At 37.3% G+C, this 24,842-nt stretch overlaps 3 protein-coding genes across 5 annotated transcripts; 2 read left to right on the forward strand and 1 right to left on the reverse strand.

Annotated features, from left to right (window-relative positions):
• Positions 1 to 45: 45 nt before the first annotated feature.
• On the reverse strand, positions 46 to 11,335 carry LOC127800693 (prohibitin-3, mitochondrial-like). 2 transcript variants are annotated; one of them, XM_052335455.1, is made up of 2 exons: positions 10,389 to 11,335; positions 46 to 298 (listed from the first exon to the last, which is right to left on the reverse strand). In XM_052335455.1, the coding sequence occupies exon 1, from the start codon at positions 11,241 to 11,243 to the stop codon at positions 10,395 to 10,397; it is 849 nt and encodes a 282-aa protein (XP_052191415.1). In that variant the 5' UTR covers positions 11,244 to 11,335; the 3' UTR covers positions 46 to 298; positions 10,389 to 10,394. The 2 variants fall into 2 exon arrangements, with proteins under 2 accessions (XP_052191415.1, XP_052191413.1); XM_052335453.1 differs by having other exon boundaries at positions 46 to 332; positions 10,389 to 11,334.
• A 148-nt stretch (positions 11,336 to 11,483) lies between these two features.
• LOC127800694 (54S ribosomal protein L37, mitochondrial) lies at positions 11,484 to 17,364 on the forward strand. Of its 2 annotated transcripts, none has more exons than XM_052335457.1 (2): positions 11,484 to 11,753; positions 16,727 to 17,364. In XM_052335457.1, exon 2 carries the CDS (start codon positions 16,758 to 16,760, stop codon positions 17,148 to 17,150), a length of 393 nt encoding a protein of 130 aa, XP_052191417.1. In that variant the 5' UTR covers positions 11,484 to 11,753; positions 16,727 to 16,757; the 3' UTR covers positions 17,151 to 17,364. The 2 variants fall into 2 exon arrangements, with proteins under 2 accessions (XP_052191417.1, XP_052191416.1); XM_052335456.1 differs by having other exon boundaries at positions 11,486 to 11,680.
• Positions 17,365 to 20,831: 3,467 nt separating this feature from the next.
• Positions 20,832 to 24,361, forward strand: LOC127800739 (uncharacterized). Its single transcript, XM_052335525.1, has 2 exons — positions 20,832 to 21,848; positions 22,915 to 24,361. Exons 1-2 carry the CDS (start codon positions 21,138 to 21,140, stop codon positions 24,064 to 24,066), a joined length of 1,863 nt encoding a protein of 620 aa, XP_052191485.1. The 5' UTR covers positions 20,832 to 21,137; the 3' UTR covers positions 24,067 to 24,361.
• The last annotated feature ends 481 nt before the right edge of the window (positions 24,362 to 24,842 follow it).

A 24,842-nucleotide genomic window follows, 5' to 3' on the forward strand; every position in this document is an offset into this window, starting at 1 on the left:
AGCGATCAGGCTTCGACCAATTGAAAACGAAAGAAAACCTCGAGATTTAAAATTGGAAACGAATAACCTGAAAATTTATTATTCGACTCTGATAAAGTTCTCCCTTCTTCACAAGAATAAGATGAAAAGTTCGTGGGATGGATATGGTCAGTCTCCAACAATGGGGCTATTATCAACATGTTTTGTTCTAAAAAAAACATGACAAAACCACCAAAGAAGATGGCCTCCCCCCCCTCCCAAAAGCTTGGAATTCCAGCCAGCCGACGCGCGAAAAAGATGAGACCGCTCGCCCTCGGTTCTGTAACAACAGGTCTTAGTTATAACAAGCAGCCCTGTGTGATCAAAGACAAGAAGTAAGAATCAAGGATGCGGGGAGAGACTGAAAACGGAGTCAGCCACAAAGACAGCATGGCACAACCTAACAAAAAGCTGAAACGACAAATGAAGAATGGGAGGGAGGGTGAGGGTGAGGGTGGGGGGCATTGTGATTGTTTCAAACATCGTAGACTAGCTCATGTCCAAAAATGTCTCATTACACATTAACCAACTCAAAACCATAATATAGTAGTAACCAGGTTCACTCCTCCCCCTCTAGAACCACGATCTGGATTGCACTACATTCCACATCGTGGTTCTTCAGAGTACCAACCAATGCATGAAATCAGTTAAAACAATTCAAAACCGGGGAAGAAATAAAGAAAAGAAAGCTTGCCTACTTCACTTGAATATTCTATTGTATTGTGAATTATAGTCAACCTAAATCCCTTTGCATTGTATTATTCAATGCATAAGTTGTACAATAGCAAAAAAAGAATTCAAAACAAAACTAAACAAACTAGCTTTTATAATAGTACAGTATCAATCCAACTAATTTTGACCCAAGTACAACCATAAAATGTGTACCACTACCCAAAATAAGAAACCAAGCAATAAGCCTATCCCCTTCGTCCAACAAGATTAGCATGATAATAACATAACCCACACCATGACACAGAATGTACCACATGTAACTATGCTCAAAATACAGCCCAGTTGCTGAAGTTAGAAAGTAAATGACTTTTAATGAGAATAACTGAGCCATACATCAGTATATTGCTAGCTGTGAATACTTATATGACCAAAATATGCACAACTAGTGATACACTCCAATTGATTTAATTACATAATACAATCAAAAGCAGAAGTGGCTTTTTTTTTTTTATCTATCCTAGAAGAAGAATTAACACCACAAAGATGTCAACCTATACGCACACAAGACAAAAAAGGATAGGGAAAATGAGGAAAAAAACACATGGGAAAATGCACACACAAAAAGTCCAAATATATTTCATTTGCTATACATACCCATATACCACCAAAATCTTAAAAGACGAACTAAATCAATTAAGACAGTTCAAATCATTGATTTAAACAGATTTAACCTACAAAATTAACACTATTGCATCAATGATTCAATGCATTCTAGTGCACCAGAATCGCATAAGCATGTAAGTTCTCAAAAGAGCATTCACTAAAAATATATGAGCCAAAAGTCACAAGATTATTAACTATTGGAATCTCATAATATATTGATTACCATCCAGTTCATATAAAACATCCGCACAATAACAAAAGAAAATGAAAAGAAAAGATGGAGATAAAAAGAAAAAGTAATCCTAAAAATCAACAATCAATTAGACTTGGCATCAACCAAATCAACACCAATTGAGTGTGTGTGCAGTGCCCCGTGCCGGCGGGGGGGGGGGGGGGGGGGGGGGGGGGGGGGGCACTGCAATTTGACATGCGGAATTCATACACCAATCTTCAGCAAAAGATCTGACTTATAAAAAGATTTTCCAGGACCAAAAAAAATAAAAAATAAAGCATAAAAAAATTCCTAAACCTCCAACAATCAGTAGAATCAATCCGATAAAATCAACAGCATCAGGAGAATGCCGCATAGTTTAATGTGTATAACTCATATTCATACATTATATGTGCTAAATCTATTTCAAAATTTTTGTAAATGTCAATCATGAACGAGAGATTTAACACGATGGATGCAGGCACCTACTACAAATGGAAGAAGAAATTATTACCCACTTATAATATGATACAGGGGGGCACTGCAATTTGACATGCAGAATTCATATCAGATACAACACCCATTTCACTGTTTCTATATATCAAAGACACCAATCTTCAGCAAAAGATCTGACTTATAAAAAGATTTTCCAGGACAAAAAAAAATTAAAAATAAAGCATAAAAAAATTCCTAAACCTCCAACAATCAGTAGAATCAATCCTGATAAAATCAACAGCATTAGGAGAATGCCGCATAGTTTAATGTGTATAACTCATATTCATACATTATATGTGCTAAATCTATTTCAAAATTTTTGTAAATGTCAATCATGAACGAGAGATTTAATACGATGGATGCAAGCACCTACTACAAATGGAAGAAGAAATTATTACCCACTTATAATATGATACAGGTCCCTAAAATTCAATTGCACCACCAAGGCAATGAGTTCAAACTGTCAAACCCAAATCCTTTTCATTGATTGATCCACAACCCCACCTTCTTCATCACATGGTTGAATCCACTTCTATGAAGGGGGGGGGGACAGTGACAAAAAAGAAAGCAGTACAATTTGTTGGTCCCTTAGGCTACTCAAGGGGGGGGGGGGGGGGGGGGGGGGGGTGAATTGAGTAATTGAAAATTTTCTCCCTTTTAATAAATATTCTTGATTAATAATTATTTAAAAATATATATTTGATAAATATAATAAATTATATTTGAGATTAATAATTAATACAAGCCACAAAATATAACAAGAATAAAAAATACGAGGCACAACACAATTTATAGTGATTCGGTATTTCCACACACACCTAATCCACTCTTCCAAGTTCTAACCACCCTTGGGATTCCACTAAATCAAAATCACCAAAATTTTCACATTAGCTCACCTTAAAAACTAGACACAAACCTAAATTACAATAGGTTCTAAGTAACCACTACACCAAGGTTTTCTTCCTAACTTACCTTGGAAACTAGATTCACCTAGATTTTAATGATTCTAGAAAACTTATACAATTTACAATGGTAATTTAAATGTTACAAATAATTTGTCCACACTTGGACACAAATGAGCAATTAAGAACAAATTATACAACACAATAATATTTAAATAAATAAATAAATTTATAACCTCAAATGGAGAAAGTTCAGATTTATCGAAAAAGACTTGAAGAATTTTTCTCCTTTTGCCTTGTGGCTATTCGGTGGATGTGCAATAATGCTTCGAGAGCCTTGGATTGCTTGGATGCTTTGCTTGAGAGCATTTGAGAGCTTTCGAGTGCTTTGGATATGCAATGGAAGCACTTGGATATTCAAAAAATGTGTTTGGGAGGTATTTATAAGCATTTTGAGCACTTTTCCAACGGTAAAAAGTCTGACTGTTATAGGCAAAAAAGTTTAGTATAGCTTAAATTTAATATGTGCACACATGTGACTAAAGAAGCTTATAGATTAGTTGGCAAGGGAAGGTAAGGACTAAGTGGAGGTCTTGGGTTCAAATTCAAGCCATGCACCTAGTTGTTAAAATATTTTTTAAGATACATATGCTATAAAAATATTATATAAATTAATCTAAAATATATTTAAAAAATATTTTTAATAGAAAATAATATTTTTAATAATGCATATGCTATGAAAATATTTTATAAATTAATCTAAAATATATTTAGAAATATTTTCAACAGAAAATAATATTTTTGGTAATACATAAAAAAATATTTTATAAATTAATAAAAAATAATTCGATATTATAATTAAAATATTTAAGAAAAATACTCTTTTTGTTAATCACTAAAAATATTATAATTTGTATATTAAAAATTCTCTTTTTGTTAATCATCAAAACTTAATTAATATGAGAGAGTTGGCTCAACACAATTCCATATAGATATATTATGACAAGGAAATGCTATTCATGTTTTATGTTTCTATACCATTTTATACACTATTTATGCATTCAGTTTTTGCTAAGAATGACATGTACATAATATAATGAAGTAGAGAATATAAAAACACAATCTAGAGCTGTTCTCTGCTCAATTCACAATAAGCAGAAACACGAACTCACAATCAGAATCCAATTCATCAAATTGCACATCGATTAAGGTTGCAGCAAAAATGGGACTAGAACGATGTTAACAGCCTACTCCAGAGATCTTTCAACCTAGACAGGATACATATGTATGTTAGGCAAAATGGACAGGTCACCAAATTATCACTTGAATCAAACCTAGAGTACTTGGTGGAGGCACACATGCCAGGCACTATGCCACTGAAAGCATCGAGAGAGACAATTGTAAACTAACTTACAGGGCATCTGGGATGGGGATGGAATAGAAATGGATACTGGAGCATTCTCCTCACTTGGGAGAGACGAGTTATGGAAAGAAATGGAATTCAAAGCCTATTTTTTTGTCTCTCGCAAATTGGCAAAGAATGAATGGAATGGAATGAAATAGAAGGAAAACTTAATTTTGTGTATTGACAATCTCAACCTTAATAGTGTTTTAAAAGTTCAAGTTTGCCTTTGACTTAATAACACTCTTATCTTTCTATTAAAAGGGTGTTAATGGTCATTCAATATCCTTCCATTCCATACATTTCTATTGCTCTCCAAAATAAGAAGAAACAATTTACATAACTTTCCATCTCATACTCTCCCAAACAAGGAGAAAAAAATTTCATTCCATTCCACTCATTTCCAGTCCATTACTAACTATCTCCCAAGCAAAGCCTTAAGAGTACACTAGAAAATAATGAAGTATATATATATATATATATATCTTATGTTATAACCAGAGGATCAAATTAATCCAAACTACTCATTGGATACTTACCTCGGCCACTTTAGGTAATCCTTTGTAAGTTGTAACCGGAGGGTCAAATTAATCTAAACTGCTCAATAAAGAAGGAACCTACAAATGGAGGTACCCTTCTTATTTGTTATCAACCTAGGTTCTTGAAAAGACAAGATCATTCTCTCTTTTTGTCTCAAGCTTACACAACAAAACTCAGGAGAGTGAAAAATTCTAAAGTAGCCAAACCAACAGAATGAAAGATAATTGAAGTGCCTGTTAGGACCCTACAGTAGTTAGATAGTTAGTATGGATGGTTGTAATAGTAGACAGTAGGGTTAACAGTTGGTTGTAACAATAGGCTGTTAAATGCAAGTTAGGTGGTTTAGAGGAGCTGTTAATATTGTTAAGAGGAATAACCAATAGGCTGATTGCAAGCTGTGGTGGTAGCTATATTAAGCTACTAAGCTGTTGCTGTGGGGAATATGGAAAATATGAATTGAAACATTTGTTCTCCTCTCTCCCAAATTATCTCCCTCGCTCTCGGACTTGTCTTCTCTTCCCTTCAGCCTCTCTTCCTATCTTTCCCTTCTGATTCTCTCTAATTCTCCCACTCTTTGTCCAATTCTTCCCTAATTCTTCCTACAATTGGCCCTAATTTCTCTGTTGAAACCCTAGGGTAATGACAGCGCCACATGAGAATAATTGCAAGCTTCAGCTTATGACAATATAGGAGCCATAATGACCTTAGTGGCCTATAACTTATTTGCAACTCATATTTCAGTAACTTCAACTTGATTCCACAAGACTACAACTTCAGACATATTTCATGTAACACCCCCACTTACCTAGGGCGTGTTATAACCTAGGAAATTTGAGACTTATTTTTTTTTTCACGGCAAAATTTATTTATTTCCGAAATTCCCTTAAACCTATCTAGTGCTAGGCGAAACAGTTCACACACTAGGTTTAAACAGTATCACATAAAGTGGAAGCTAAAATCGAACCTGATCATAGCATCTTATACATAGATAACCGAACATAGTACTTGTTACAAAGTTCCCATGATACATAAGTTTATAAAGATAATTTTAACGTACATAATACTTGAAACATAACATGGTACACTTGCTCATTCTTCGACGACTCATGTCGTTACACATCTTTGACTTCCGTACCATCACTGCAAGTTCTGACTGGAACGTTGAATATATTCCAGGGGCAAAAACCCAAATTAAATGATGAACCATCTAAGTAAGGGTACAAGATGCTTTAACATGTGTATGCAATGTCTTACTCATCGTAGGTGTCAACTACACCCTTCATACTACCTACCATTTTTACGGCCGCCTCTTTCAAAGCCGGGGTGTATGGGGGCACCCTTGATACAGTAACGATGCTAGTTCGCACTCCCTACGGCCACGATGCATGTGATCAATGATATCAACGTGTACATATGCATTTCATAGCATGTCATGTGTGCAATCTACGTGATGAATACATATCAAAGCATCACAATATGATGAAAGCATTCCCAAAAATCGGGTTTAAATATAACCATTTATAACCGTACTAAACTTGTAACAATATACTTACTTTTCTCAATTAAGTTGCCTCGATAAGCGTGACGACCTCAATTAATGTGTCAAACGAGCTATTTCCCAATCCTCGCACCCCAAGGATTCCTAAAACATTAAATTTATTCCAGGATATCAATTTACTATTTTTCTCATAATTTTCATAATTTCCACAATTTCTCCTTATTTTCTAAGTTTTATTTTCTCAGAAATTCATGATAAATATCTAAACCCTCATATAACCCAATTTCTCTTCACTAATATTCTTAAAATGATATTTCTAGCCTTATGGAATTTTCTTGTAATTTTTCATATAAAATTCCTATTTTTTCCTTATTTCCATATTAACAAAATCACTTAAATAAATAATTAATTTAGTATTTTTCAAAAAAATTTCCCAAAATAAGGCATAAACGAGATTCTAGTTTTTTGGGAATTTTTTCAAAAATTTTTTGCAAAACTTTTCTTATTTTCTTTTATTTTTCTTCTTTTCTTTTCTTTTCTTTTTTATTTCTTTCCTACCTAGCGTGCGCGTGTGGCCCACGTGCCCGACCACCCCCTGGGTCGTCTTCTTCAACGGCCAATTCACCGTCAGCGACCCTGCCAAGCCTCCAAGCTTCAAAAGAAGCTTCCTTTCCCCCTATTTCCAACCCCCCGAACCCGAATATAGCCTTAGAATTTAGAAAAAAATAACAAAAATACCTTGATTTGGCATTTGAAGGCTCGGCTCCGGCAACCGCGCGATTTTTCGATGAGGCTTCGATTCCCCATTTCCTTTGCTTTGTTGGCCACCAAATGCTCCAAAAAACTTGCCCATGACACAAGGATACGAATCCCACTCACCACTCTCCCAAACACTGCCCTAATCTCCCAATCTATGAAGTAAAATTTTCGATGAAATGGGGCTGCTCGAACGCGGCTATTTATAGCCAAAATCCGCCGCGAGCTGTCCCATCAAGGCACCCACGTGTCCTAGACGACCATCCCGTCGGCCATAGCGACATTAATGCCGCCCCTCACCCTCTGATGGCTTGTTGCAGGCACGACTAGAGCATGGCCATCGCGCCTGCTCCTGATTTTGCTGATTTTCTGATTTTTTTTTATATATATATAATACATACATGCATATATACAAATTTATCATATACAATATACATATATATTTATATAATAGTATATTATAAGAAAAATCCCAATTTAATACATAATATAATTTCTGATATATTTTTTAACTGTACCTTATACAATATGAATTTAACTATTTAAACTATATACTTTATGCAATATAAGTAAATTTAATTACAATATAAATAAATATACCTTACCCTATTAAATTTACCGATAAACACTAAAATTCTAATAATTTCTCTAAGGTCTTAAAATACCAAAATTACGATTATTATTTACGATGTCTTAGCGTATTACATTTCGTGTCACAACAACAAATCCTACCATGTCAAGATGATCATCCAAGCCCAATGAATCGAGGCCTTAGATAGTCAAGGGAATGGATTTGTAAATATAACCTAGTAACCAGAGGAAAGCTACGGTGGTGTTCTCTTCGCATTTCAGTTTTCAATTTTAAGTTTTGAATTCATTTTCAGTTTTGTGTTTTGAGATTTTTGAAAATGCATTCTTTTTATCATTCTGAAAAACTATTTCTCAAAACAGAAAACTGGAAAACATGTTTACTTTAGAATTTTGAGAAAAATTATTTTATGATATTTTATTCAATTAATAGCCTAAACCAGCCACAAACACTGCCACCAACGGTTGCTGGCAACCACCGCTGGTCAGAAGAAGAGAGAAGGAAGAAGAGAAGAGAGAAGGAAGAGAACGGTTGCTGTTGTGCGAGATTGGGACGTGAGATCGGTCGAAAGGCCATTTTCCGCATTTTCAGATTTTGCACTTGTTTTGGCTCGAAACAGCCAAAATGACTTTTTGGCATTTTGGGTTTCCTTTATAAAATTTTTCCTTGTTTTTGAAAACAGCAAAGTAAACACGTTTTCACCGTTTCAAAAAATTGAAAACTGAAAATGACCTAAAAATAGTAAAGAGAATAGGCCCTACATGATTTAAAGCACTGAAAAGCTAACAAGACAGTCAAAGTTGCTAGAGCAAAATATGCCCTAGACAAGAAAGCGTTTCAACTAGAGCTGAAAAGTCCATAGCAAGAATTGGAAGATGCTAGAATTGTGCCAACATGCAAAAACACTTTAATAGTGTTTTTGAAGTTAATTTTGTGACAAGTCTATAGCACAATTATGGGGTGCCTTGGGAGGCACCAACACAGGTGAAGACAATGTATGATGAGGCAACTGACATGAATGTGATAGAGGTGCCTGGGATACTAGGCGAATTGACATCTTACTCTTTGACATAAAGCAATACTTCAGTGCCACATAAGTCAAAGACCGCAAACTGACAATGATGACTGTTCATATAGGATGCTATGCTGGCTCTGGTGGCATGCCAGCATATCAAGTGTGAGGAGATGCAACAGAGACAATGTCACATCCAATCATGGAAGGACTTAAAAGGGAGCTTCACATAGAAAATGCCATTCATGTTGAAAGAGAATCTATGTAACACTATCAATTCACACTGTCAATTCAAAGTTCAAACTAATGAAATTAAGCATAGTACTTAATATTGCTAAACAAAGTTTTAATGCCCAAAAATAGTAAATTGACATAGAAATATGCTTTTGAGGTTATAATTGGCCACTAGCCATTGCTGCCCCCCAAAATGGAGGGATGTTAACTTATTCAAGAAAGCTCTTGCTGCCCCATACAATGGAATGCAAGAAAGCTCCCCAAGAGCTTTTTAATTTGCAAGAGACTGGCGCACAAGGGTGTGGACATAATTCAAGCTCACATCATCAAAACAGCTAACAAGATGAAGAAATGGGCAAATGAAGACAAGCAACCACTAAACATCAAGGCTGGAGATAGAGTAATTGTAAATTTTAACAAAAGCAAGGTCACAATCCATAAGTAAGCATAAGGAATAAGTAATAATAGAAAGGACAATTAGCAAATGTGCATTTAATATGACCCTGCATCTTGGATGAAGATCCATCCAATCTTTCATGTTAATTATCTCAAGTCGTATCAACCAGACAGAAAAGACCCTCTGCAAACTAGGCAAACTTTAATAGCCAAGGTATAAAAGTGACAAATTGAAGAAATTCTAGCAGATCAAATACCAACCTTTTTACAAAGACTTATAAATAGTTTCTCATTAAGTAAAAGAGAATTGGGGATAAAATTTGCTAGGACGGTGTCAAATTTAATGATTTTTGAGAAACAAGTTGAAGTCCCCTTAATCAAAGAGTCATCAAGGATGGCAACACTTCAAATGAAAATAAAAATAAAAAAACATTACAAGTTGTCAAATCATCTTGTGTGTGCATGTTGCACGGACACTGCGTGAATTATATCATGATAGGCGCCACTCCACCAGGTAGGTATGCGCATGCCACCGCTCTAAACTAACTATGTGCACATTTGATAAGCATGAAATATACAAATTTATTATTAAAAATAAACATGTAGAGCCAAAGATAAAAAATGATTGGTGAGCTAGAATTCTGGTAGCCAAACCGACATTGTGGGATTAAGGCTTTATATGTTGTATAAAATAACCATCTAGAATAGTTAAAAGTTTCGGCACTTTAGAAAATGCATTGCGACAGCACGATCAAATTGACCTAACTCATTCATTGAAAAAAAAAAGAACTATAAAGAAAAATATTCTCCTTTGGTGTAATTAACCAAATTCAAGAGAATACGAGAGTGTTCTCTAACTCTCTCTTTGTCTCTAGCTTATAAATTGAAGAAAAGAGTCTCGTAGCCACTCACAGAGGCACCAGAAAAGGTGGTTTTAAGTGTCGCAAGCATTCGTGCACGGTGAAACTATTACAGTGAACAATACGATCGTTGAGCTCACCTTTCTTTAGCGGCCAACCATGGAAGGATTCAAACCCAGTAACATATTGTTTCCACTAGGCAGGTAAACAACATTCGGCGTCTTGGACAAAGTTGCCGCCACCTCCCTAGAAGCCTCAATCCTCCTGAGCTCGATCAACCCCATTCCAACCGCCGACGTGGCGTCCGAAATCAACTTCGCGGACTCGCTCTCTCCCTCGGCCCTGATAATCGCAGCCCGCCGCTCCTGCTCAGCCTTGGCCACCACAAACTTGGACCGCTCCGCCTCCTGCTGCGCCACCTGCTTCTGCTCCACGGCCTTGGAGAACTCAGACCCATACGACAGGTGCGTAATAGCCACGTCGTCAAGCACGATGTTGAAGTCCTTCGCACGGCGAATGAGACTCTCCCGGACCAAAGCAGAGACGTGAGGACGCTCGGTGAGGAGCTGATCGGCGTTGAACTGGGCGACGACGGCCTTAAGGACTTCGTTACCGATTGAAGGAAGGACCTTCTCGTCGTACTCGAGGCCCAGGGTTTGGAATATCCGGGGGAGCTGAGAGACTTCCGGTCGAGAGAGGAGGCGGAGGGTTAGGTTAACCATCTGGAGATCCTTGGTGCCGGAGATGGAGGAGAAGGTGTGGGGCCTGGTCCGGATGTCGAAGATGAAGGGCTTCTGGAGCCACGGGATGAGGAAATGAGTGCCTTCGCCGATGGTCTCGTCGATGACGCCTCGGAATCGGTCGAAGAGCACCGCCCGCTGGCCGCCGTCGACGTTGTAGAGGGAAGCGTTGACGACTGTGGCCCCCACGCCCAAGGCGAACGCCGCCCTGGTGAGGTTCGTCAGGAACGACACTGCCGCTTGACTGCTTCCCATTCTCACCGAATTGCAGAGACAGAAATGGACAACTCTGAAGAAGAAAGAAACCAAATTGGAGAGGGTTTTTGCTTGGAACTTGGAAGACAGAACTAAAACCCTAACAGCTGCACAAATATGACGTGGCAAGGAGTTGGGCTTTTAAGGTTTGGGCCCAACCCAATTCACTTCAACTGTAATTCGGCCCATAGCCCGTAAAATTCCATTTTTCCATTGCTCTGTAGCATCACCCATTTGACAACCATACCTGTATCAGTCCTTGTATCCACCATCTGATTCGAGGGCTTTGGCCCCTCTGCAAACCCTTACCTCTCTCAAGTTTACCTTCGTCACAGCTTACAGCTCCTCTCTATCTCTCCGACCGACCGTCCCCTTATTATCGTTCCCCCTTGCCGCCCGGTGGCTCGGTGCTCCCGTCGATTCACGAACACAAACTGGTATGGGATTCGTTTCTTCTTCTCGCGCTTCAGGGGGTTCCGTTTAGGTTTTTCCTTTGAGTTGAAGACGTTGGTCAGTCCTATTGCTCTATATTTCTTTGATTCATGGCTTTTTCTTTGGAATAGCTATATTCTCAGATGGACATGCATATCTTTTCATTTTTCAGTAAAAAATTCAATGCAAAATCTGTTCAATGGGGTGGTTTCAAACTTTCAAGGCCGTATTCTTCATTTTTTCTTTGCTCCTGTGCAATTTGAGTGCTTACTGTTTTCGTGTCTCTGTCGATTTTCTTACTGGGCATTGGTCTGTTTTGATTTTCTTTGCCGTTTTGCTGTTCCGTCCTTTCTGCTGGAGGTTTGAGGCTTCTGTGTAACTTCTTGTTGGTTTTGTTTGTGGTCTTAATTGCTTTGGGGGGATTTATAACTAGTTTGATTCTGGTTTTTTTTTGCCGAGTGCCAATGTTTTGTTCTGCGATATCTTGTTTTGATATTTTCGGCTGCTATTTGAGTTTTGGTTCAGACTGTTGGGGTTTGTTTCCTTTGCTAACAAACACACTGTTATGTACAAACACACAAAAGAAAATGACAGCATTGATGCGTTTTCATTGTGAATGCTTAGTAACAATTATAGTCAGGCTGTATTGTTTATTTTTTATTGATTATTAGCTTGCTAATTTCTAGTATGATAGGATGTTTTGAAGAGGTGAACCTTATTTTAAGCCACCCAAACTGCTAAGCTATGGTTTGGGTTGGGTGGTTTTGAGCACATAGTGTGTGGTTTGTGGTTTGGAATTTAGGAAAATTGCCTATCTTGGTTTACTTTGTGTCACGACCTCAAGGAATTCCCAAGGATACAATAGTCATACATATTACATATTTTCCTTTGCCTTTGTATTTCTGTTATAATTGTTAGCACCTTCAATTGTAAGCCTATAAATAGGTTGTAGTAGTTAGAGGATGGCAGCTTTTGAATGATAATTGAATTCCATTTCCCTCTCTTAATTCTCCTAGCTCTCCCTCAACTCTCTCTTCTCCCTCAATTCTGTTCTATTCTTTCTCTCCCTCCCTTTCTACTCTTTCTTTCCACGCTCTTACCAATTTACTTCCTAAACCCTAGCCAAACCCTAGGGTCATAACATTTGGTATCAAAGCTATCGTTCCTCGGCGATTCTCTCTATTGAGTAATTCTGACAATTATCGGCAGTGAATTCTGGCCATTCTAGTATGACTTTTGAAGCAGAAGCATGCACCATTGTGAGCCATCCTCAAGAAATGCCCTAACCTAACTTATCATGGGCTATCCTTAGTGGCTGCAGCTTATCCATAGAACCTGCAAGCATGCACCACATAACCTCTATTCTTGAGGGTTGCTTCCATCTCTATAAGAGATCCTAGCAACTCTTAGGACTCCAATTCTCACTATCTAATTATTCCTAAGGACATTAGGCTTTCTATTAAAACAGGGACATATTTTACAGCTTCTAATAATCTGGAACAGCTCCACCATGCATCTTATTCTCTCATCTCCAATTCCCTTGACCTCAATTGTTGCCTAGACAAAACCTATTCCACCCCTCCACCATGACTATATGAAAATATATATTACCTATGATAAGAGCATTCTAAACCTAGGCCTTGTGCTACTTTTACTGCATGCCTAGAAAGAAAAAAACTATAGAACTCCTGAACTATCATAGCTGAATTCACTCATGGTGCTAGAACATTCGGGGCTAGATTTTTCTTGAAATTCCTTTTTCTTGTTTGGGCAATTCCTCTTAATATGACCCTCTTCATGACACAAAAAACACCTAACAGATCTCCTACTATTTCTAGACTTAGATCTTCCCCCGCCCCTATTTCTTTGATCCCCCTTTTCTGGCCTAGACCTGGCTACTAGGGCATCTCCTGGAGAACTCTTGACCTCTACCTTTTGTTGCAGTTCCTTGGAGTTTAAAGCTCCAATTACATCATCTAATGAAAGGTTTTCCCTACCATGCTTTAGTATGTCAACAAAGGTCTCATAGGTCTTAGGTAAAGAGTGCAAGAGGACGAGGGCCTTGTCCTCATCATCATACTTAATATCTATGTTCTCTAGGTCCAAACACAGCTTTGTAAAATCATCAATATGGTCATGCAATTTCTGACCTTCTCCCATTCTAAATGAGAAGAAGCGGGATTTTTAAGAACAACTAAGTAGAAAGGGTCTTGGTTAGGTATAGAGTCTCTAACCTATTCCATAGGGATAGGGCAGTGATCATCTTGGATAGTTCTCTTAAAACCTTATCAGTTTATCACCAAGGCTAAGAATCGATGTATTATAGGCCTTCTCATCTATTTCCTCCCTCTGTTTTAACCTTTCTTGTTTTTGTCTGCCGAGAGGGTTTCAGGTAATTTTTCTTCCTCTTCTAAGGCTGAATTCAATCCTAAGTTCACTAGTAAAGCTTTCATTTTAATCCTCCAAAGGCCAAAATCATTATGGCCAGTGAATTTCTCTACATCATTTCTTGTTGCAGCCATGATCGTAAATAATAGGTAGATTAAATCAACAAGAAATATAAGGAAACCTTGCAAGAAAGCGGTTCTTGATCATAGGGGTGGCTCTAATACCAAATTGTTAACCTTAGGAGTTTTGAATTATACCCTTAGGTGAAAAAACCCTCTCATAAACCCTCTCCAATACTCACAGATGTAGTGGAATTATAAGAACAGAAAATGAATAGCAAAAAGAAATTAACAGAATTGAAAAGATCAAACCATAAAGGAGACACAGTAGATTTATCTTGGTTCAAGCCAATTTAATTGGCTCTACATCCAGTAGTCCAACACCCCAATCGAGCAGCTTTTATTGAGAAGAAATTGATCAGTACAAAACCCAAGCCCTCATACAATCCTATTGCTCAAGTACAATCTCTTATTCACTCCAAGAAAGCGCAAGAACTCAATACACAAGTCTCACTTTCTCTAGAACAAAGGTACTCACAATAGTAACCAAGAACTTGAAAAGAAAAAAGAAGATCATGCTCGACTGCCGCCTTGCCCTCTTATTTATAGAGGAGGTGGAACCCGTTTAAAACTAACAACTACAGGGAATTTATAGTTAGACCCCAAAATTTACATTAATGACACTTTAGCTTAAAAAACCCTAACTGTTTAATAGTTTCCACTGATCTTCCAATTGAAAAACTCTAGGTAAAGCTCAACAAATTCATTACTGGTCTTAACGATGCACTAAGGCTTAGTGTGAAGATGTTTTGCCTGACTACGGTGGAACAAGCGATGGAGAAAGCAAGGCTGCGAGAATTGGCACTAGAAGCCATTTGCAGAAAGCATGGATTGCCATCGGGAAGTTATCGTAAGAGCAGCTCGCAAATTTGTAACAGACCACATATAACTAAGGGAGTTGATACCGAACACGTTTACAATGGCTCTAAGGGAGTTGACATCGAAGTTGATGAAGTAGCAATGGAAGATAGGGATGGAGTTGCAGATAAGTTCCATGCCACTAATGAAAGACAGCCTTGCAACGAGGACTTTAATCAAAGAAAGAAGCAAGAGACTGAGTATGTACAATTGAAGCTGACAAAACAGGAGAACAGCCATGCAGTTCAAAAGATGATGGAAAAAGAGGTTGTTGCTAGATGGTTTAGGAGTTCGGATATTGGAGAAGGGTTGTATCCTTTGGTATTAGTTGGAGAACTGCAGTGTCAAATTCAATTTTGGCCTACAGAAAAGTTGGGATTCTTCTCTATGATTGGAAATGATATGGTTGCAGGGATGACAGGTCAATTGGAACCATTTTCAATGGCAATAGGGAAGAGGTGGATGACTGGACTTGGTGTTGCAGTAAGTCATAGGACTATTACTGTTGAGGAAAAAGAAAAGGGAAATAGGAGATAATAACAAGAAAAGGCGAAAGAGAAACCAAATGATGAAGATAGGCATTGGATGAAGAAACAATGGCTTGGTTGGAATAAGTTTCTTGGGGATAAGAAACCTTTCAAGGAAAGGGGATTGTCACAACCTCAAGGAATTCTCAAGGATACAATAGTCATACATATTACGTGTTTTCCTTTATCTTTGTATTTCTGTTATAATCGTTAGTACCTTCAATTGTAAGCCTATAAATAGGCTGTAATAGTTAGAGGATGGCAGCTTTTGAATGATAATTGAATTCCATTTCCCTCTCTTAATTCTCCTAGCTCTCCCTCGGCTTTCTCTCTTCTCCCTCAATTCTTTCTGTTCTGTTATGTTCTTTCTCTCCCTCCCTTTCTGCTCTTTCTTTTCCACACTCTTACCAATTTTACTCCCTAAACCCTAGCCAAACCCTAGGGTCGTTACAATTTGAAAAACACCTTCCAAAGCACCCAAACACCCATTGCATGCCCCCCTAGTTCTCGTTGCTTGTATAGATAATTATATATTTGGTCAGAAGTCAAAGTAGAGTTTTTGTGAATAATATGGGACTTATAAGTAGGACTGTTTACAGATTCTCAATTTTTCTTTCTCTTATTGACACTGTGTATGTCTTATGGAAATGGCAAGTTGTTTCTAGCAACCTGCTTATTGGAATTTATGTTGTTCAGTTGTTGGGGAAGAATTGCATATGTTCATATTCATGTATTTTGTAGGAAAAGCTTCCAATGTTCTTGTGTATTTGATAGTTGTATGTAGGAGTAAAACTAACTTTCATATTCTCTAGTCTTTCTTTCTGAAACTAATAAAACAACATATGTTCATATGCATGTTTTTTGATGATAAACTTTCCAATGTTCTTGTGTATTTGATAGTTGTATGTGTAGGAGTAAAACCAGCTTTCATATTCTCTAGTTTTTCTTTCCGAAACTAATAAAACAACATATCAACCTTTAATCCCCCACATACATGAATTCTAGCTTGCTAATCACTTTTATTTTTGGTTTTATCTTTTGTAAGGCTCTTATAATTCATATCATACACAAGAGTCTCTAATATATATAATGGCAGAAGTGTAGAGCAATGTTTTCTCCTGCCCAAGTACTTATTTATGCATCTGATTTTTCATTCTAGCCATTAGCATTTCTGTTGCTGGGATACCAAGATGGCAATGAACCACATCAAAATGAGAAGTGTTGTGAAGGAGGTAATCAGGGTGGAAGGGCGCAGAATGTTTGCTGCGGGGGGTGGCAAGGCAAAGAAGGGCTCTAAAGGAGGTGCAGCTGCTGATGCCCCAAAAGCATCAACACTAAGCAAAGAAGTCAAGTCCACTACAGTTGTTGGTGCCAATATCCTCAAGGATGGTGTGGATCCCAAAATCTTGCCTGACTCAGAGTACCCTGAATGGCTGTGGCATCTTCTTGACAAACGCCCAGCACTGAGTGAGTTAAGAAGGAAAAACATTGAAACTCTCCCGTATGAAGATCTCAAGCGCTTTGTTAAGTTGGACAACCGAGCCAGGATCAAGGAAAATAATTCTATGAAGGCAAAAAACTAATCAGAGGCTTTTAGCAATGATTTTTTCTTGGAAAATTTTCTTGTGCAAGCTCTGTGTTTTACTATTTTTGGGATGCTTCTCTGTCATTAATGCTAGAGCTATGATCTTTTGGTGGTTTAGTCATAAATGAAAGTGATGACAGAGAAGATATGATCTCATAAATTGATTAGTTGTTTTTTATGCCAGGAAAATAAGTATTTGGTTGGCTACTGCTTAGTAGTGTTTTGGTATTGATGAGAGTGTATTCTTGACTAGCAAGAGGCGTGGTGTCTACTCCACTAGTTTCTTAATTATGTTCTAGGGTAAATTTACACTTGGCACTACTTATTAAGACCTTAAGGGCCGATTGGTACAGGAGAAATTTTAAGATTCTTAAGAATGTTAGGTTGGGAATTTCTATTTATATATTTGGTACAACTTTTTTATAAAAAGAATCCTGAGAAATAGGATTCTCGAGAATGATTTTTAAGTAATTTTTTCACAAAAAGATTTTCATGGGGGTTGGGAATTCAAGTTTTTCATGGACTTAGAAATGTTTTTAACAAATAAAAAAATTAAAACACTCTTATTTTTTTATAACCTCATACAAACATATTATATATATATAATATATTTATATATTAAATATAAAAATATATTATAATATATTTATATTATTTATTATAAAATATTATATATATTAAAGTAGATATTCACAAAAACATATATATTATGTATATATATTGTATATATATATACACATGCATATATATATATATACATAATGTGTAAAAAAATAATATTTTTTTATTTTCTAAAGATATTGTGGTCCCAATATTTTATATAGTAAAAAAAAATTATCATTTTTAAATAAAAAATTAAATAAAGATAATTTTGAAAAAAGAATATGAATTTTTAAGAATGTTACATTTAAACCAAACATAGTAATATAAGATTCTCAGAAAAAAATACTCAACATTCCTGAGAATGTTTAAATCTATCCAAACATAGAATTGCATAAATCTTGAGAATCAAAGATTTCCATGAGCATTTCCAAGAATCATGAATTTTAGGAATTTAAAAACTTCTCCCGTACCAAATGCTCCCTAAATGGCAAATATCTTTTATATTTCAGAAATCTATACTAATTACCCTTCTTGAAAGTTATATTGAGTTCTCCTTACCATTTGACTATTGTTATAATTTTGAATAGAAACGTATTGATGTCAACATGTTTGAAGATGGAATACAAATTTAATCCTAGTATGCATCAATTTGTCTAATTTTCCCTTGGGCTTATGTTCTAGGGACTAGAGAATCCAAATGTAAAAAGATCAAAATATCATCCTTTCCCTCTTTTTCTTTACTAGGTTCTTTTCCCTTGTTGAACAAAATCTTCCACTGCTGGCCAGACAATACTTCCAACAATAACTCTTTTGTCCAGCTGACTCAATTATCATCGTCTTCTTCACTTCTTTTTTTCTCCCAAACCCAAATGTGATGCTTCTTTTTTTGGGTCCTCTAGATTCAGGTTGGATTGAACCCAGATCTGATCCTTCTCAGATTTGGATTTGATTGAACTCAAATCTGGTGTTTCTTCTCCATCATCTGGGTGCACCATTGACCAACAAGATTGACGACCTCTTCTTTAGTTTTTTCTTCTTTATCTTTACCCTGTGACCACTACCAAATGGGTGTTTGGATTTTTCACAAACCAACGTCTTGATTCACCAAACTAAAATGAAGATCTGGGTTCAGCTAACCTATATATGGATTCACGCCTAACCCATATTGATATTTGGGCTGAAAACCCGGCCTCCCCTATGAGAGCTCACCTGTTGACTGTTGCTGGCCAGAGAATATAAAAGAAGAAATATAAATTTGATAATGTAAAAAGGGAAGATGGCAAAATTATGTGCCTGTTAGCTTTGTCAGGATATAAAACTGAATATAAAAATGAATAGAAGAGAATTTGATACAACTTTCAGATAACAGGGGTATTTTACTATATATTTTTGAAGTGTTCAAGATATTTTCTATTTAAGTCACTTCTTTAAAGCTGACTAGGTTGTCACTGGTGGGTAGAATCTGTATCTGCCAAATGGAGAGCTAAGTTCCTGTTTCCTTTCACCTTGTTTTGGTTAATATTTGATCCTTATACTCTCAAATTGCAAGTCTAGATATCATTCATAATCATGAATTGATCCTACTATTTGCATCTGTTCCACCTGCACCTCTTGGTTTCATTCATATAACTGATATCTTCTGGGGGAATTATCCAGCCTTGTAGGAAGTCACTGGGAACAGCAAGACAAAGCAAGTGCACATATAGAGATAGGAAGAGGGAAGTTATATATTTACAGGATAAGTGACATTTGCACAGAGAATTCATATTCATATAGAATGACATGATCATTATATTTTATAATTATTAAGTTCTTTTAGGGACTTTTCTTGGTGTCATTATTTTATGTGAGAATTGTGAATGTTCAACATGTTGATACTCTTTCATCATGCAAAACACAAGAGCCCATTGAATTATTCAGTTGGGTCCACAGCCACATCTCCCTGCCTCCCACCCAACTTCCCACTCCTTCCATCAAACTCTATCCCATTTGCAATTATTCCATTTTTCTCACTCATTTTTATCTATGATTTTTTAAATTTTTTTTTTTATAAATTGAAAATGACTCTCTCCCAGCTTTCAGAGTCTCGTATATTAAAGATAGTCTTTTAATAGGTCAACAGTGTTGTCCCACATGAAAGAAGAAGAAAAAAGAGGTAGTGGAGACAGAAGGATGTCGACATCAAATAATGCAAAATTGCTCTTAAAGCAAGAGGATGCAACCCACCACCACCACCACCAGGCATGCAGGCCAAATGCAGTGCTTATTAAAAGTTTTGTTTGAAGGCCACTTCCCACATGCCTGTCTCTGTCTGTTTTGGTCTTGGACTGCCTCTGCCTGAAGCAGTGTTTTCCAGTGAGCAAAAAAGCTTGCAGAGCTCTCTCATCCAAAACTTGATAATGGTGGCATTGGCTATACATATACCATTCTTTAACAACATAACATTTGTTTGATACAACATAACATTTGTTTGATATGGACAAATTGAGAGGGAGGCACGGACCTTATGAGGGCAGTGGGACCCACACATCCACCCACTGTTGCTCGACTTGATGTAAGCAACATAGTAGCTCGTTGTAAAAATCATTAAAAATTAATTGCAAAAAAAGTATTTTGAGATAAAAATAAAAATCATTAAAAACAGTATATTTATAATGTAAAGGAATGACAATGAGTTAATAAATGGATGATGTTATTTACTCATTTAAAGTTCAGATAATTTTGAAAAAATGATATTTTGAAACATAGAAATAAAATTTATTTAAGTAGTGTTTGTTAAAATAAACTTTCGACATAAAATATACATGAAAAATTTATTAAATAAATGAGTAAATAAAATAAATAAAAAAAAATAAACCCCTAAAAATCTGTAACATGCATTTGAGACACCAAGAAACGCTTATGATTGTGTGTTGTCTTCAAAATTGATAAAAAGAAAATATAAAAAGTTTTGGCATCTTCTCTATCTCTAGCTCTATACCTTAAAACTATTTTGAGATGACTGTGGTGCCTATATATATATATATATATATATACATACAGATGCAATAGTCCACTTTGAATTGTCTAATAGTGCTTTCTGTAAGATTTGACAGAGTGGGGTTGTCTTCTCCCTTTTCCTGTAGACTGAATATTTTTTTCCTCAAAAAGGTATGTCTCGGATCTACTTGAACCGAATTTAACTGAATCGAACTGACCGAAACCGGATCCAAACAAGTTGGTGGTTTACTTTTCCAAAGTAAGGATAATATTGTGCGCTTTACCACCTTCTTGAATTCCCCCCAGAGCAATAGATTAGATTCCAGCGGCGCCATTGCCCCATTTGCTTTCGGATTCAGAACCCAATCCAAAGTGACTTGACTATCCTCCATTGCGGTTGCCAATGCCGCCTTCATACTTCCCTCTGAGATGGGAAAGCACCGGAGACCAGTGGTGGTACGCTTCGCCGATAGATTGGGCAGCCGCCAATGGCCACTACGATTTGGTCAGGGAGCTGCTCCGACTCGACGGCAATCACCTCATCAAGCTCACCTCTCTCCGGCGAATACGGCGCCTTGAGACAGTCTGGGATGACCATCAACTGCTCGATGATTCCTCCCAGTGCCGCTCTCAGGTTGCCAGGAAGCTCTTTTCTGAGTGTGAAGCCAAGAGGGGCAAAAACTCGCTCATCCAAGGTGGCTATGGCGGGTGGCTTTTGTACACTGCAGCCTCTGCTGGGGACTTGGGTTTTATCCAGGAACTGCTCGAGAGAGACCCTCTGCTTATATTTGGTGAAGGGGAATATGGTGTCACTGATATACTCTATGCCGCCGCCAGGAGTAAGAATCCTGAGGTTTTCAGGCTTATTTTTTATTTTGCAGTGTCGCCGAGGTTTTTGGGCGGCGACGATGGCGTAGAGTTGGAGGAGCAAATTGGAGAGATCCCTTCTGGTTATAAGTGGGAGATGATGAATAGAGCTGTTCATGCTGCTGCAAGAGGAGGGAATTTGAAGATCTTGAAGGAGCTTCTTGTTGATTGCTCTGATGTTTTGGCTTATAGAGATACTCAGGGATCAACTATCTTGCATGCTGCAGCTAGCAGAGGTCAGACTGAGGTGAGATCCTGTAACATGTGGTTCATGGAATTTCACCCTTCCACTCTTTGGCCTCAAAATCTTGAAATCCTCAGTTTTTGTTTGGCAATGGCACATCAAAAATTGGGATTTTCATTACCATCCAATTTTAAGATTCCCACTCTGTTTCTTTACTTAAATTTGCTGTATGATTAAGCTCTCCAATATTTCCTAGTTATGATTTTGGTCCAATGTAGTAGTAGTATTTGAGGGCAAGCAACCCTGAGCTGCTCCTTTGTGGCTGGAAGGTCATTAGTTCGAGATGTGGAAATTGCCTCTGTATAAAATAAAAATACATCACCCCGACTATTGCAAAGCAGGTAGCATTGGGATGCCTTTTGTATACTAGGATCTGAAGAAGCTGGTGATGGTCATCCCACTGTTTATGCACCGGCCAACTATGATTTTATTTTGCAAACGCATATACTGCTTGTTCTATTCCGTTTCTACATAACACTGTCATATTACTAATGAATCTACTACTAGACTTTAGGAGCTAATTTTTGGTGCAGTTGGAGTAATAGATGTGAAATTCCTGCACATTGAGAATGAAATGAGACGCGTCTTGAGGCCATCCTAAGAATTTGATTCATCTGTTGTTGTATTAGGATCAGCTAAATAGTTGTTTACCTGGATATTCGATAAGTTAAAGTCCTGTTCCGTCTTTATGTTGACACTTGCATCCTTCCTAGCCTATGCTCCTTTTTTGAAAATATAGGGTGTCATATTTATTTTTGACCAATATTCACTATTCAGTGGGTTCTTCGGTGGGCCTACTCTAGGTTGAAAATCAAATCGAAGAGAAGGTTGTAGTGTTGATTTGAGGTTATGGTCTTGCAAATGGTCATATTGCATAATTGTATAGATGTCTGTTAGAGAAGATATAGTTCATTCATCTTCACTTTTTGCAGGATGATACCATGTTAAAAAATAAAAGCATCAAAATCTGTGAGATTGTACATCCGGAATTCTCATTGGCTATTCTCCCAAAGGAAGAAGACTAACTTGATCAGATTTTCCGTTATAACTGATTTTGTTGTCCGTGCAGGTAGCGAAAGATCTTATAGCATCCTTTGATATCATCAACTCCACCGACCACCATGGAAACACAGCATTGCATGTAGCTGCCCACAGAGGCCAATTAGCTGTGGTTGAAGCTCTAATTCTTGCATCTCCCTCATCCATTTATCTAAGAAATAATGCTGGAGAAACTTTCCTGCATATGGCTGTGTTGGGCTTTCAAGCTCCAAGTTTCCGCAGATTGGATAAACAAGTTGAGCTAATGAAGCAGTTAGTATGTGGAAAACTGTTCAAAACAGAAGACATCATAAATGCCAAAAACAATGGCGGTAGAACTGCTCTTCATTTGGCTGTTACTGCCAACATTCATTCTGATCTAGTAGAGCAACTGATGAGTGTCCGCTCAATTGATGTGAACAACCGGGATTCAAATGGCATGACGGCACTTGATATCCTCAAGCAGCGGCCAAGTTCTGCATCATCAGACACACTGACCAGACAGTTGATTTCGGCTGGTGGAATCTTCAGTTGTCAGGACGATACAGCAAGAAAAACCATAGCCTCCAACTTAAGGATGACAACTATGGGAAGTCCTGGAACTTCTTTTAAGATCTCTGATACAGAAATATTTCTACACACAGGCATGGAAAAGGCATCAGATAACAGTAGCAGTCCCGGGTCAAGCTCATCAGCTGAACCGAGTACACATGACTCAACCATGGAAAACAACAAAGCATCGAAATCAAACTACAAAAAGCCAGCTTCTCTAAATCATGCCGCAAAGCATTTGAAACGCCTGCTCCTTTGGCCCAAGACGAAAGATAGAAAGAACGAGAGGATGAACAGAATGACCGATGGAAGTTCAGCTGGAACTCCAGTATCACTCCGGCAAAAGTTTCTGAAGCCCTCTTGTCTTCCAAACAACAAGAGAACACTTGCAGTAAGAAGCAACCTTCCAAGTCCAAATGCAAAGAAGAAGTTTGCATCAGGATTACTGCATGGTGTTATGCTGGCCACGCCGCACGTTTCTGTTCCATCTCGGTCGCATTCTAGATCATTCTCAAAGTCGCCAGTGCCCTCACCAAATTCCTTGGACAAACAGAAAGGTATCTATATTGAGAATGATATTGCAGGACCATCTTCCACCAATCAAATCTCCATCGATGGAACAGAAAATTGATTCAGAAACAAGGTTATTTCAAGAAGAGCCTGATTGATGAACCAGTCCTTAATCAGGCCTATTTGTGAAAATACCAGATTGCATGCAAGAGCCAGAGAAAGTTACTACTAGGGTCCTGCCATGTCTGTGGCATGTATGAACAATTAGATTGCATAAGTATGTATGAGCCTTGGGGTTATTAAGGGAACAGAATGCCAAGGCAGCCTCTTTCTGCAGGTCAACAAGTTATGTAGTTTGCTTTCTATCTTTTGTTTTTTTACTTCTGATGGTTGCTGCTTAACTTTCTGTCTGAAGTTTGGCTGTTGTGATGCAATTTTCCAAGTCATTTTAAATAGAAGCACCTCATTTTCTGCAAGTTTGCTGATTTCTGCGTCTGTTTCTTTTACTATTTGGGGCTTGGGGCTGTTTCAGTTGTGTAAAACAAGGACCTGTTTCCCGGGAAATTTTTCCATGGAAAACAAAACATTGGAAATAGCATCGTATTGTATCTGGAAAATCTAAATGATATCACATATATCATGATATAATTAGTTAGTGATGTTGGGTTAGTAAAATAATATAGTATCATTAGTACAATGAAATATTTGTTTGAAAATGGCAACAGTAACAGAACTGAATGGAATGGAAACAATAAAAACATTTATTATCTATTTTATTTCAAGGACCTTTTTTTTTTTTTTTGTCTCCCTCGAAGTCCAAGAGAATTAGATAGAATAAATAATGAACAATAATGTTATTTGTACACGAAATAGATATAATTAAGAAGCTAATGTCAT

The sequence above is a fragment of the Diospyros lotus genome, chromosome 4, assembly GCF_014633365.1.
Source record: "Diospyros lotus cultivar Yz01 chromosome 4, ASM1463336v1, whole genome shotgun sequence".
NCBI lineage: Eukaryota > Viridiplantae > Streptophyta > Magnoliopsida > Ericales > Ebenaceae > Diospyros > Diospyros lotus.